The sequence below is a fragment of the Asterias rubens genome, chromosome 12, assembly GCF_902459465.1.
Source record: "Asterias rubens chromosome 12, eAstRub1.3, whole genome shotgun sequence".
Classification (NCBI taxonomy): domain Eukaryota; kingdom Metazoa; phylum Echinodermata; class Asteroidea; order Forcipulatida; family Asteriidae; genus Asterias; species Asterias rubens.
Genome location: NC_047073.1, coordinates 4,749,320 through 4,764,034, shown reverse-complemented (window position 1 = coordinate 4,764,034; position 14,715 = coordinate 4,749,320). Strand labels below are relative to the sequence as shown.

At 37.8% G+C, this 14,715-nt stretch overlaps 1 protein-coding gene across 2 annotated transcripts in view; it reads right to left on the bottom strand.

The window, feature by feature from the left end:
* Positions 1-14,715, bottom strand: part of LOC117297652 (protein patched homolog 1-like) — a 78,863-nt gene that overhangs the window by 14,271 nt on the left and 49,877 nt on the right. For both annotated transcript variants that reach the window (XM_033780799.1, XM_033780800.1), the window contains exons 7-13: positions 12,560-12,686; positions 12,129-12,221; positions 11,836-11,957; positions 10,380-10,527; positions 9,781-9,909; positions 9,239-9,397; positions 5,594-5,686 (exon numbers count right to left, since the gene is read on the bottom strand). In XM_033780799.1, the coding sequence (XP_033636690.1) occupies positions 5,594-5,686; positions 9,239-9,397; positions 9,781-9,909; positions 10,380-10,527; positions 11,836-11,957; positions 12,129-12,221; positions 12,560-12,686 (871 nt within the window). The remainder of the gene's footprint in view (positions 1-5,593; positions 5,687-9,238; positions 9,398-9,780; positions 9,910-10,379; positions 10,528-11,835; positions 11,958-12,128; positions 12,222-12,559; positions 12,687-14,715) is intronic.

The following is a 14,715-nucleotide window of genomic DNA, read 5'->3' as shown; positions in this document are numbered from 1 at the left end:
CAGAGGGAAAAAAACAGACCTCCATGTTTTTTTTGTTATATATGGTTCAAATATTCAAACAAATGCCCCTTTTCACTGACCAAATCACATGAAACAGACCTCCACGTCGGTACTCAAAAACTGTGACTACAGCTTGTTTTTATATGTATGGTTTAAATATTCAAACAAAGACCCTTTTTCGCTCACCAAATCACATGATTTTACGACTATGCACTTAAAAGACTAGGACAAAGTGTTACCAACAGATACAATCGATGAACTGTTTTCTGCTGAGCAAAAATATCAAAATGATGAACGGGTTGTGAAACAAGCATCGCTAATCCTAGAGATAACCCCTGGAAAAGTATCCTCAGAAATAGAGAAGTAGATTAAAGAGCCTGTCCCACTTATTTTGGGGAAAAATACAGCATCTTTTGTTCCAGGCAGACTTTAAAGGCAGTGGACACTATTGGCACTTACTCAAAATATTTATTAGCATAAAACCTTTCTTGGGGACGAGTAATGGGGAGAGGTTGCCATGAAGTGCCATAGTTTTCTAAATAAAAAGGAAGTAATTTTCCATGAATTTGATTTCGAGACCTCAAGTTTAGAACTTGAGGTCTCAAAATCAACAATCTAAACGCACACAACTTTGTGTGACAAGGGTGATTTCTTCTTTCATTATTATCTCGCAACTTCGATGACCGATTGAGCTCAAATTTTCACAGGTTTGTTATTTTATGCATATGTTGAGATACACCAACTGTGAAGGCTAGTCTTTGACAATTATCAATAGTGTCCACAGCCTTTAAAAGGTCTGAATTCAGAATAAGTCTGAAATGCATCATCCCTGGTTGAGCCTGGTCACCTTGGAATAAAACAAAATTATCACTAGGCTTAGAGATCTGGACAGCAGTAATTCACCCACACCTTGCCTGTCTACTACTCCTCTTGAAGTCTGACAAGAATGAGAAGGGGGAAGGTAGGAAGGTAAAACAACACACACCAGCTGTCACCCTGGTAGGTATGCAATAATAAACAACCCACCAAGCTGGTTAGCAGGAAAAAAAGCTTGCCTGTCCATATGGCATTTGGGGGCCCTTGTACCACCAATATAGCTTGACTGGGCGATGAGGCAAATATTTAGAAGTTATGTCCTCTCCTTGTATAAACAAGATAGCCTGTGTAGATATGTGATTGAGTTGGACTGCTCCTAGAGTGTGAGCTGCTGCCACTGTAGAGCATGGTAGGTAGAAACTAGAGCTTGCAATTGCACCGTGCATATTCTTAATCCATGATCTTATGTTTACCACACTAAATAGAGTGTGTCAATTAAAAGCCTCACAAAATATTTTTAAACCCAAATTTTGCTGTAAATAAAAGATTTCTGAATTTGTCAGGTTACATGGGACTGTCAACTTCCAACCTACAGCATTTTGAGATACTCTTTCCTTTAACAAATTCCCTATTTTGATGAAGATTGAATGGTCATTTATGAAAGATGGAGTCTGACCAGTTTACTCTATTAGGGGTGTTTTAATATTGGATGAGCATAGCTTGTAAGTTCATGGGCGAACTTTACTAAACATTGAAAAGAAAAAAAAAGTTTGGTTAACTGGTCGCGCTGGCCAGTCACTAAAAAAGTTACGGGCAATCTCTGAATAATTGTTTGTTTTCAAAAAGTGCATTGCTCAAAGGGTCCAAATAAAACAAAGAGAGAGAAAGGGATAGATTTTTCCAGTTCTTTCCATTATCACAGCAGTTATACAAATAGCACCAGTCATAGAAGCATCTACAGCAACCAGCTCCGATAATTCAGTGATACGGACAGCATCTGCAGAATTAGCACTCCCCGCGTTTTTGCGGTCTATCGTTTCATGCCGAAAAATGCAGACACCGTACAAGAGATGTCTATGCCACAGTGGGACTCCCCTACACCAGCACAACACCAAAGGTCTCGGCAAATGAGGCGAGGTTAACCTAATTTAGACCCTATTTGTTCCCTCTCCATGTTTCCAGAATCACAGCTGAACCGCAAGTGAGGGACAACAGGCTTCGTTTCTTCAGCACAAATCCTCATTGCAGAGGAGAGATCATGGACTTTTTTCAAAACTAGAACTGTCCCTTTTTTATGGGGGGGGGGGGGACCACAAGGTTTAGACATTTTGGTGGGAGATTTTTGTTGTAATGGGCATCATATTTAGCCATTGGGAAAAAATAAGAAAATGCTGTTGTGTTGAAGGGATGACCTTCAATCTACATAGGCCTAACAGATTTTTCAGGTAAGTTATACATTTTGTGATTTTTCTATAGGGAAAACATATCAGAAATCAGATTAATTAGAAGAAGGTTATCCCTGTGTAGGAGTGTGTTTGAACTGCAAACAAGATTGATTTGAAGAAAAATTCTGGAACTTTCTGCGAATCAGGGGATGTGTTTTGACAGATCTGCTAGTAGGGGCATGCGGAGTGTACAGTCAAATAATCCAGCATCAAAACTTACATAGGATGCAATGGCAGACTGTCCATAGCTTGGAGATTGTGCAAGCATTAGATGTCCTGACTATAACTCTGGGCACATATGGTCCAAGGCCACCATCAACATGACAAGATACACCTTATGTATATAACAGTACCAATGCAAGAGATGATCAGTCTTCCTGGACATCTTGCAAAGACAGACTAGACTGCATGCAAAAAATGTGTCTCCAAAAACACTTGAAGGATTTACTATGCCACACTCCCTACATAAATGTCATATAATTTGAGCCACCACTTAGCTAGATACCCCCATCTGGTGAAGGTTTGAGGAGTTACATAACAGGGATTGCTACCCCCCCCCCCCCTTTCTGAACATTAATCTGCAGACCACTGAATGGTCCTTTGTACAGCCAGATGGTGGTCTGGGGTGATTCAAAGAGACACATTATGCCATTGATTAGTGTCAACCCAGAACATCCTTTTCTTCTTTTATAACAACATCTTTGTTCCATGTTTTCTACAGTTCTTTTTACACTTTTTGCTATTGTCTCTGTCTGGTTTTTTTCTCTAATGTGATTAAGTGGGCCTTGAGCATGTTTGGTGTTTCCCTTTGCACCATCATTTATTTGATGTTTGTGCAATAAAAGTAATTAACTAAACTACTAAACTCAACTAATTCCATGACTCAGCTAAAAGCTCCTCTTCAACTCCTCTTCTAACATATACTTCAAAAAATACTTCATCTGATCTGAGACAAAACTGAAATATTTTACACAAGTTGGCCTCTGTATCGTGCAATCAGGGAGATTATTAGAAAACTACATTTAACACAACAGGGATAAAGTTTCCCTTATCAGGCAGACTTTCGAATTTGATCATCAGGACATGGAAAGATAATTTTCAGGGCACGTTCTGTAGAATGGCAGTTCTGACGGGGAAAAAAAATCAACTATTTTTCTTTCTTTTTTCTCAATTTTTTCCTTTTTTTTTGAGGGGGGGGGGAGGAATGTGGCACCAATACATAAATTACATCAGACTGTCCTTAATCCGACAATCCTTTTAGATAAGCCACAGAGGGGTTAAGCTTTCTCCTAGCTGGAAACACCACAATCCCACGGATTTGCCTCGCAAGATAATCCCTGAACCAACAGCAACGAAGACACACACACACAAAATCACCAACTGTAGTAACACAAACTAGACCATCAAATCCAACACCTTCCGAGAAAGTGCTAACCTTGCTCCAAGCATGCTCCAAGTACAAGTGTAAAAACTCTAAATTAAATCAGACAAGATGTTAAAGGCACTGGACACTTTTGGTTATTGTCAAGACCAGTGTTCTCACTTGGTGTATCCCAACATATGCATAAAATAATTTTAGATTCAATTGGTCATCAAAGTTGCAAGAGAAATAAAAGAAAAACACCCTTGTACCACAAATGTTTGTGCTTTCAGATGCCTAATAAAATGCTTCAGCTTAAGTCTTTAAATATTCGAGTGAGAAATAACCTCTTTCTCAAAAACTACGTCACTTCAGAGGGAGCCGTTTCTCACAATGTTTATTCTATCAACAGCTCTACGTTGCTCGTTAACCTAGTCAGTTTTGATGCTAACAATTATTTTGAGTAATTACCAATAGTGTCCAGTGCCTTTAAAGAGTCCCACCAGTTTTTAAGGAAGGGGGGTATCTAGATTCCCTGCTATTGACCCAGCTGTCCTTGTGGGAACAATCGCAGTCTCTGTCCGTCCGAGTCCCGATATCCTAAGATTTGAAGTTCGGCTGAAAAACTAGTGGGTGAGGACGTCGGCGCCTTTGTTCTCAGGAGTCAAAAGGTTATTTCAATATTGTTGGTGCCAATTCCTGTGCCAACTTTGGCTAAATCTCTTCACTGGGGTTGGGTAGGAGTATTTTCTCTCTTCTTTTTTTTTTTACAACAGAGCATACAGAGACACCACTAACCATTTAAATGGAACAAATTTCATCCTTTGGACATTACTTTTCAACTTTGACATTTCTCAAGTCACAATATTCGGCCATGTTTAACCAAGGTGCACATCTTTAGTTATGTTATTTTTTATTTCAAAATACATATTTAATTATACAAAATCAACCAATTGACAACAAACATTTCAAAAAATATTGTTTTAAAAAGCTATCCGGAAGACAGTTGTCCAGATTTGAGTGCACAATTTTACTGCAAAATGAAGCCTCGTTCCTTTTTTAATGTTTATGTCATATGACTACCTTGATGGAACTTTTCATAGCTGGTTAAGATGTGTTAATCGTAAACTAGAGGATTGGACTGAATGTCCTGAAACCCATGCCCAACACTTGTTCCAGGGAAAATATATCTCTTTAAAATTTGTTTTCTTCAGAAGTTTTATTTTGTCTTAGGATGCGTTGAGGAGTGAGTATTTGAATAGTATTGATATTTTATTTGATTAATATTCCTTGTTTCCTCGATTTCAAGTCACACAATCTAGCTGTAATTTCTCCAAACTTATCCAATAAGTCTAGTTTCTGTGTCAGCCCTACTTTCATGTCCTCCCTCATGCACTCTCCTTCATAGCCCCAGGACATCATGCTCTATTCTAGCACAGCCAGAAAACAAGATCTACAAGATCAACACACCAGCAATCTCACAAAGCAAGGACTCCTCTCCCCCCATCCAAACACCCTCCACAAAAACCAAGCCTTGGCTAGCCTCCTCTCAAGACGCTTTCTACAATAGGAACACCTATTCCAGGCTGGGAAACTTAGAATAGCACAGGCACTAGTATGCATGTCATCAATGGAGACCTGATCTGGGAGACCACACACCAGTGATATGTGTGGCACCTCTATGGTGGCACTGAGCCAATGTGCCATGTAGGTAAAAAAAAGTACATTAAAGGAGCAGTTGTACTCTCATTAATGTTTTTTTCTAAACGAAAGCAGTCAACACACCTAAAGGTGAAGTGAACCTTTGCTTTATGGAACCGTTTGATTGCTTTAATCCTTCAATGGAGATATACAATTATGCACAATAAAACTAAGTGCTAAAATTTAATTTTAAAAGGTGGTAGCATTTCCGAATATCTGCAGCCCGTAAGTATGCATAAAGTTACTTAATAAATATTCATGAGGGACTTACCACAAGTGGAATTTCATTGGGTATTGAGGTAGAAGAGTGTGCCAGAAGAAACATATCGTCGACGCCCACCCCCAAAGCAAGAAATGGGAGCACCTGTAAGACAGAATATAACAAAACAGTGTTTCATAAAGTGTCTCAAAATGAGCAGTGTTTTGGTAATTGCGCATTATCTCAAGTTTGAATTTTAATTTAATAATTAAATTTTCTTAATTTTTTAACTTTCTCTCTTCACACGGTATACTCGATGTGATAATGGAATTTCATTACAATTTTTGTTGGATGTTTAAAAACAGTGAAAATGTACCACAACAAAAAATAACTTTCATGAATTTGATGATTGAGCTTATATTTTCACAGGTTTGGTATGTATGTATAAAAAGTTGGGTCACAAAAACTTGTGGATATTGACCCCTTGCACGCGCATCACACGCGGCGACCAATGCCACGCTCACTATGTTGGTGGGCAGTTAGGTTCGTGTATTAACGCCGCGCCGCCTAAAATGCACACTTTACTGCATAACGCCAGCATAGAGTTATATATGAAAACGCACAGTGACATTGCCCACCAGTATGGTGCATTCAAGATTTTTCTAATGATGACGTCAGGTGAAATGGGTCAATAAGCTAGGTTGTCCATGAGTAAAATATGAAAGTCTACCATCCAAAATTGGACCTTTTGTCTACTTGTTCTCCCAATACTGATGAGGTACCTGTATATATGGAAAGCCCTGGGAACTGAACAGGGAATCACAATTACCAAGGTAAAATCATCCCAACTAGGGCCGAGTAAAAAAAGAAACATGTTAAGCGTCCAGGTTTCTCAAAAAAGGGAAGGATCAGGTGGGTCTTTTTGTTTTTTATTTCAAGATGGCCTTGATTCCTTTTTTTAAATATCAAATGTCCATCGTTTTTTTTCTACTGGTCAAACACACAATACATAAATGAAACATTTTGGACAAGACATTCAGATAACCATTCAGATTTGTTTTAGTTGAGATCGTATAAAATAATCCTTTTTTCAAAAAAAAATAAAAAAGAAGGCGGCCTCTTAAAAGGAAGCAGGCGGGGACGCTAAACAAGATTTTATGTGAGCAGCATACATGTATTCATTTCGTGTTAATGAGGTATGAACGCTGATAATTCAGCGCTGAATTCTTTGTGTATTTCACCTATTACAGCTTTTCATTTGACAGCTAAAAATTTATGGTGATTGCTTTTTTCAGTGTGAACTCAATGGGTAATCCCCAACAATCCTTGAGCGACAAAACAGTTTTGTGGGAATGGGAGTGTACAACAAAAGAAAAAACAAATCGTATCTGAAATCAAAGTCACTCTTTGACGAGCAGCTGTCAACAGTCGATGGATTTTTATTTTATTTCATCAGGACCTTCAAAGAGTTATTGTGGATTGTGACAAAATTTTACTTTGTTGTACACTAGAGGTTTCAAATCATGGTGTCCCTCTGCAAGTGACACAGACACAGAAACAAACAAACAAGTGCACCATTGCCATCAACCGTTAATGGGCCATGCCTCCATACAGTTTTCAGTATTGTAAAATCCTATTGTTTGTAATTGTGTGTTATTATGGAAATATATGTTGATTGATTTGATTTGATTTGATTTGATTTGATTTGAACCTTTTCTAAAAGCTTTTTTTTTTAAAATGAGATTTTTTCTTCCTGGGAGCTTTTCTCCTAAAGAAATCTTTTTTAAACACCACACTCATGAAATTAAAGATAAAATTTTTCTCTCTTTTTTTCCTAAAAATTGTTTTATGTACCACTCAAAAAAAGAGTTAGTAAATAGCTCAAGAATGACCCTGAAAAGCTTTCCAAACCAAACAGAACATTTCTTTTCAGAAAATCCGCGGCAGTTAAGTAGACAGTTCTCTAAAGAACAAAGTTTAGTCGGTAAGTAGATACACACATGGTGTTACCGCAAAACCAAATATATAGGCTTTTATCTGAACTACAAAGCCAAGGTGGAACAAATGCAAATTTTACCGCAAACCACAACCTGAATTTGGTCTCAAGAAGCAGGAACTTAACATTTCCTTTCTTGTTCCACCCTTTTACAAACACAGCACCCCGACTCCCACGGATGACATCAAACATTTCCTTGATCCCCCTTACTTCAGCCTTACTCAAAAACACCCAGGTAGCCTAGCCCCTTCAGCAACCCCCATGATCCCAGTAGTTCCCTGTGGGGGGTTGTACCCTTAGTGGGTGGATGAGACCCATACTGGAGTGTGCTGACTAAAACTAGGCCAGTACATCATGGGGTGACCCTAGTCACCCGAACCCATTAGGCCTACTGAGTGACATAACTTCACTGCTGATGTTCACATTAAAGTTGCATGGCCAGTTTATTTTTTCGCCGAAAGTCATTATTTGAAAGAGCTCTGTTTGTTTACAACACCATGCCATATAAGGGACCCAAAATGGCATTTTGTTACCCTAATTGTTTCTAAACAACAACCCAGTTTCTCAAAATCATCAAATGCAATACATATTTATTTAGACATTCAAAAATCTTCTCAAAACATTTTTTCTTCTGTCTAGCTTCTGTTAATATGTTTCTGCTGCGAACCCCTTTAATCTTGTTAAAACACAATATAAATAACCATCATAAACACAAAAGATGACTTTTTAAAGAAAAGCACACAAAATGATGCAACTTTAAAACAAAACCCTGGCAGTCGGAAGGAAAACAAAACTGAACAAACTTTTGGACAAAATCTATCATCTTGGTAATTTGCCATACTTTTAACGATGGTTAAAACAGAGGCATATTTTTTTTTTCTGAATGGATGTCACCATTTGTAAATCAACAGCGCAATAAATCACACCAGTAGCATTACCCAATACAAACAAAGCTGACCCTTGAAGACAGCAAAGCATAAGTAACAATCTGACAATTATTAAAGGAGTTTTATACCAAGGGTAAAAAAAATTGATACAGGCCTATAATATTTTCTCCCACAAAAAATATTTGTCGTATTTTTTTCTTCTTAACTTCAGTTGTGATGTCGAGGATTCTCAGAAAAGTGAACTTAATCACCCTACTTGCCAAGAATCCCATGATGAGAAGCTAAGAAGAAAGTTTCAGCTAAAGGTGTGGGAGAAAAACCCCTGCTGAGTTTTTCCCAGTGAAAACCCACGCAGTCAGGTAGGGACTGAAAACCCAATCCACACGGTGCCCCCAGCGGGATTTGAACCCGGTCCTTGAGGTGGAAGGCGAGGAATGAAACCACTCTGCCAACCTAACAACCCAGCAATAAGCACAATGTAAACTATGTTTTATGCACACTGAATGCTTATATAGAGTTCCAGGTTTTTTTTTTTTTGACTAGTCAGCAGGACTAGAGGAAGAGGAATATCAATTCCTACCTTCAGCTCGAGTTTCTCCATTTCTATGTTTTCTTCCTTGTAGCCCTTTATCTAGAGTGGTTTTGAGCCTTGTTTGGTTAAAAATAAAGGACAATAAGTACATAAGGTACGAATCCCCCAAATAAAATCGCTTCATTTCAGAACGAAAAAACCTTTTGACAATTTTGTTATTAATTCTGAACTTAGTTAATTTCATTTGCTGAATATGCTAATTTGCTCATGAGGTGGAAAGCATTAAGTGTCGAGGAGCTTACCTGAGTTGTGGATGCATTAAACACCAGCCCGATCCATGCGCAGAAGCCGAGGCTAGCCACCACCGAGCCAGCAACGAGAAGAACTCCAGCGAGTCCTACCCCGCCCTGAGACCGAACGCCGTCGCTTAGTTTCATCATCGTGAAGAAAGCGTAGATCACCTGCGATTACAAACAATGTAAGAATTAAAATTTGTCGCAGCATCATGCTAAAAACAACCTTTTTTAAATCCCCTCGTTCTGTTCATTTTGGTCATGAGTTCTTCCAGTTTATGCCTTCAGGAAGAATGATGAGACATTTTGACCGTCTACAGAGGAGTTTGATGCCAACGGCCCTGAAAGTTTTTAATGGAAATTTTTCTTCCATGTAGGAAGAACAAAGAGGATTTGAACCAACAACCGTCGAAATTTGCTGGCGCTCTACCAACTGTGCTATCTAGCCCTATGTTGGCAGTTTCCCTATTTTGTAAATATCTTTGTTCGGGATGCCAGTCAATATAAAACAAAAACAAAAACATTTCAAAACGAGTCCTGTATATTCTTACCATGAGGACATATCCCATTGCAACCCGTACAATGCTCAGCTCGGAAAACTCATCCAGTAAGTCTGTCAGAGAAGCAGATGTGAATGCGTTGACGCTTTGGGAGACCTCTACTGAACTGTTCCTGACAACCTTTAAAAAGAAAAGAGACGAAAATTCAAAGTCTGATGTCACAAATCCATTGGTTTTTCCCATATACACTAATGTTTGTAAGAACTGTATACTCTATTCTTTCACTGAGCTCTGTGAAAACAAATCACAGGCGTATTACTCGGATGGGATTCGAACCCATGACCTTTGAAGTTTGAGAGCAGCGTCTTACCAAAATCCATTTCTGTTTTCTGCCAGAAGGCCTACATAAGTTTCTCATAGTTTTTAGGCTTTTTAAAAATAGATATGCCCTTTACAAAATGAAAATGGCTTTGCCATCTCCAAAGATGAAATTCAAGACATATCAAGTAATTCAAAGCCTTCAAGAAAGACTCTGCTAAAGTCGAAACATCAGCTCATTAACTATTTTTGCATTTATACCACAGCCATAGCCCATTATGCTACGAAAGCAGTTTGCAACTTCACATTTCAAGATAAAGAAGTAACAATACCTCAGTAAATTTCCTCTGCCATTCTTCGACAATCGCTCCAGCCTTTTCTGGTGTCCATCTGATCTCATCCACCTTGTAGTTTCCCTTCCAGGCATTGTACATCTCCTTCTGCCCCTTGAGTTGTACAATACTCTGTATAGCTTCAGCGCTACGGAGAGAACATCAACGAAAAACATTAACATGGTGTTGGGTTGCCAATATTAATAATAATAATAACAAAGACATTTATAATGCACAAAACCATATCCACCCAAGGGGGGTGCTCACATCACTATAGTGATTTCTATTGTGACAACACACTTTCTTTAAAGACACTGGACACCTTTAGTAATTGTCAAAGACCAGTAGTCTCACTTGGTGTATCTCAACTTATGCAAAAAAGATAACAAATCTGGACAAATTTTTACTCAATTGGTAACCAAAGTTGCACAAGAATAATGAAAGAAAAAAACACTCTCGTTGCTGAATTTGTGTGTTATCAGATGCCTAATAAAAGGCTTCAGGGCTGCAGTCTTTTATTATTTTAGTGAGAAATTACCTTGTTCTCAAACACAATGTTTCTATCAACAGCTCTCAATTGCTCTTTACCAAGTAAGTTTTTATGCTAACAATTATTTTGAGTAACAGCTAAGACTGATACAAAACTAAGATCAGTCTTAGCTGTTTGAGAAATCAGCCAACCATTGTCTTTAACCTCAGTATGACCATTTGAGTTTGTACAGATGAAAAAGCCAAACAATTCTTCAGCGTACAACGGTGTGTATTCACTGAAACATTAAATAATGTATGTAACATGCAAGGTCTAACTTTCACCACAAAGATAGCTCAAAATAATTAAGCTAGAAAATCAATAACTAATGCAAAAAAAAATCATATTAAAACAAATTATGCTACCTTGCCTTCACCTCACAACATAAAAATTTTTATGAATACAACAGAGCGAGAGATAGAAAAACAACAGCATTTGAGCGAAGATAAGACTATTTATGCATGCATACAGCCAAGCAGTTTTCACGCCAGCGGTTTTAACAAAACACTCCCAAACTGCTTACCTGGACTGCTTATCAATAAAATGTTAAGTTGCAATTAGTGGAGAAAACAAAAACAAAAAACTGGGAGTTAAAAAATGCTTATTAATGACATGAAATGAGTTAAAATAATGGGCAATATTGAGTTAATAAATAGAATTCTTTACTGTAATGAATTTACAACTGCAGATTCATAAACTGTTTTTAACTTTGTTATGCAGACTGTATGCCTAATGTGCATAATCATTGTTTTAGTCGTTAACAACAATACTTAGCTCATCAATAATTAATAAATTAAGAAACAAATAAGTTAATAATAAGTTAAGTAACAGCATTCATTATTTTTAGTTCTACAGTTAATTGGAAAAAAAAATCAAAATGCAAATCTATTCATTAATATGCAAATAAGCTGATGAGCATTCAAATACCTTTGAATGTGGCCTGTGGAGTTCTTGTTCACACCTCCTACGATGAGTTCTTCTGGCCAGACCATGTATGTGCTGGCAAAGCCTTTGCAACCACCTGTAAGTTCCGAAGCAATGTCTGGTACCTGATGCAGAAATAAGACAAGGGCAGAGGGAAAAGGCTGTAAATTGAAAACTGCATTAATTAACAGAATATCAATATTTCTGAAACTGACAGGTGAAGTTCTGGAAGTGAATCAAAATCAACAAAGAGATGCATTTGTAAGCGACCAGTTGCTCATATACAGTGTACTGACCTGTCCACTTTGCTTGTTGGGTGCCGAGTTTGGACATTCGGGGTCCAGTGGGTTGAGACAAGGCTTGGTCTGGTAGGCGTGGCCGATTCCCGTCTGTAAAGAGTAAATTGAACACAGGAATAAATGAATAATTTAGTCAAAACAGTGGGAAATTTGGGGCGCAGCACGAAGGTGAAACATGGACTGAGAATTGTTTTTAAAAATTAGTTGTAATATAAAAGGACATTAGTGTGCATTACTTATTTCGCTGTAAAACACATCCTCAAGAAGAAAATAGAGTTGTTAAAGTTTAAATCTGTGATGCAAAAATGTCACACTTAATGTCAAACAATTTGTAAACCGGCAGTTTATGTTCAAACAATTGGGTAATGAGAGGGTTAAGAAGTGGTTAAAAATTATTATTGAAGAACTAATCATTAAGGTTGACTCACCCTATTGAAGAGATCTTTTAACGAATCTCCCGATATAAAATCCCCATAAATACTAAAGATGTGATTGAAGTCATCTAACAAGGCTAAGGGGTCGAGCGTCGTCCATCTCAGGGTCTGGTTGTAAGATCTGTAGTTCGATAAAAGAAAACAACAACCATTGAGATATGTATTCAAGTTAAGAGCAATTTGCAATCAAAATACACTTAAAGGGTCTATGTACTTTTTGTAGGACAAAAAACGCAATGCCCACAGATTTACATTAAACTTACACAGTGTGAAGATAATGATAGTAGAAAGCTTCCCTGAAAATATTACCTGCTAAGGTGCTGTAGTTTTTAAAAAATGAGTGAAACAGTGTCATGAAAATGATTTTTGTCTAGGTGATGAGTCGAATATTATTTTAGCATGTAAAAACGTATTTTCATGACATTGTTTTACTAATTTTCTCAAAAACTACAGCACCTCAGCAACTAATATTTTACGGTATGCTTTCTACTATCATTATCTTCAAACTGTGTAAGGTTAATGTAAATCTGTGGACATTGTGTTTTGTATTAGAAAAAGTACCCAAATCCTCTAAAGGGAAGGTACACGTTTGGTAGTTACTCAAAACAAATATTAACTTAAAAACTCACTTGGTAACAAGCTTTGGAGAGCTGTTGATAGTATAAAACATTGTGGGAAACGACTCACTCTGAAGTAACTTAGTTTTTGAGAAAGAGGTACATTCTCACTAAAATAATAAAAGACTTCTAGCTAGAAGTCTTTTATTCTTATCTGAAAGCACACAAATTCGTCCAACAAGGGTGTTTTTTCTTTCATCATTCCCTAGCAACTTCGATGACCAATTGAGTCCAAATTTTCACAAGCTTTGTTATTTTATGGTTATGATGGGGTACACCAAATGAGCAGACTGGTCTTTGACAATTGCCAAACGTGTACCTTCCCTTTTAAGCAATATTTTTCTGTTGCATCACAAGAAAACTTTCATCATGGTATCAGTGAAACCTTAGCATGGAGATCAGAGGCACAAACTAGAAGCTATAGAATAACACCACCCATGCCCACAGGATGTTCTTATCGCTAAATATCCGATAAAAGAAAAAGTATGCCACAGGTGGGTAATGGAAGGCATCAATCAGAAAAAAAAAGCAAACTGCCTTGAATGCTAAAATTTGTTCAGTGTTTTAGGAAACTGCCTTCTTGCAATCGTGTGAACAGTATTTGTTACTCTTTTGTGGCACCCTCATCCCTCGCCCTCCACCAGTCGCCCGGACCACCCAAGGAGGAAAAAGGATGATATCTACTGAAAAATTGCATTCCTGAAATGAGGTCTTCCTGTTTGGCAGATAACCTAGAAATAAGAATAAACTACAAATAATAGTAATCTTGCGAGTACGACTAAGTATTTGAGGGAGTGTTGGCTTTGAAACATGAATATGCGAGTTGTATTAGTCGCGTTACTTTCCATGGTGGGAAAACAAACTTGAACCTATCGATTGATACTAGAAAACATTAGTAATAACACTAATAACATTTGTAAAGCGCCTAACGCAAAAGCCTTTAACTAAGCGCATAAAGAGAACAATAAAACATACAATGAGTGAAAGAGTTGCGGTATGTTATAATTGTAATCATCAGATGGGACTCACTTTGCCCCCCCCCCCCTCCAAGGCATGTGAACCCGAAAGGGTGGGTACAGGGAGGTCAGCCTCCAAGAGATTGCTTGAGTATTCCCGGGCTTAGCATAAAACTGAAACCCTATCTGCCCTGGCCAATATCCATGGATCTAGACTAGTCGACCAAGCCTGCAGGGCCAATATAACTGGATCTGGACCAGTGCCCAGGGCAAATATACGGACCATGCACTAACTGCCCTCTAGCATTTCATGAACTAGGTTATATTGCCGTAAAAAAAAAATGAAAAAGAAGTGAACAAATTTGCTTGACATTTATATAAGGTGATGACACTTTGATGTCAATAGAAATTATAAAATGGACATTCCGATCAGATTTACACAAAAAAGTGTTAATTTTCTTATCCCCATCAGTTTACAAGTATTTTGCCTCCTTGGTCTGCACCCCCCCCCCCACCCCAAAGGAAAAACAATAACCCAAAACAACAATAACAACAGCCCACCAAACATACAGTAAAT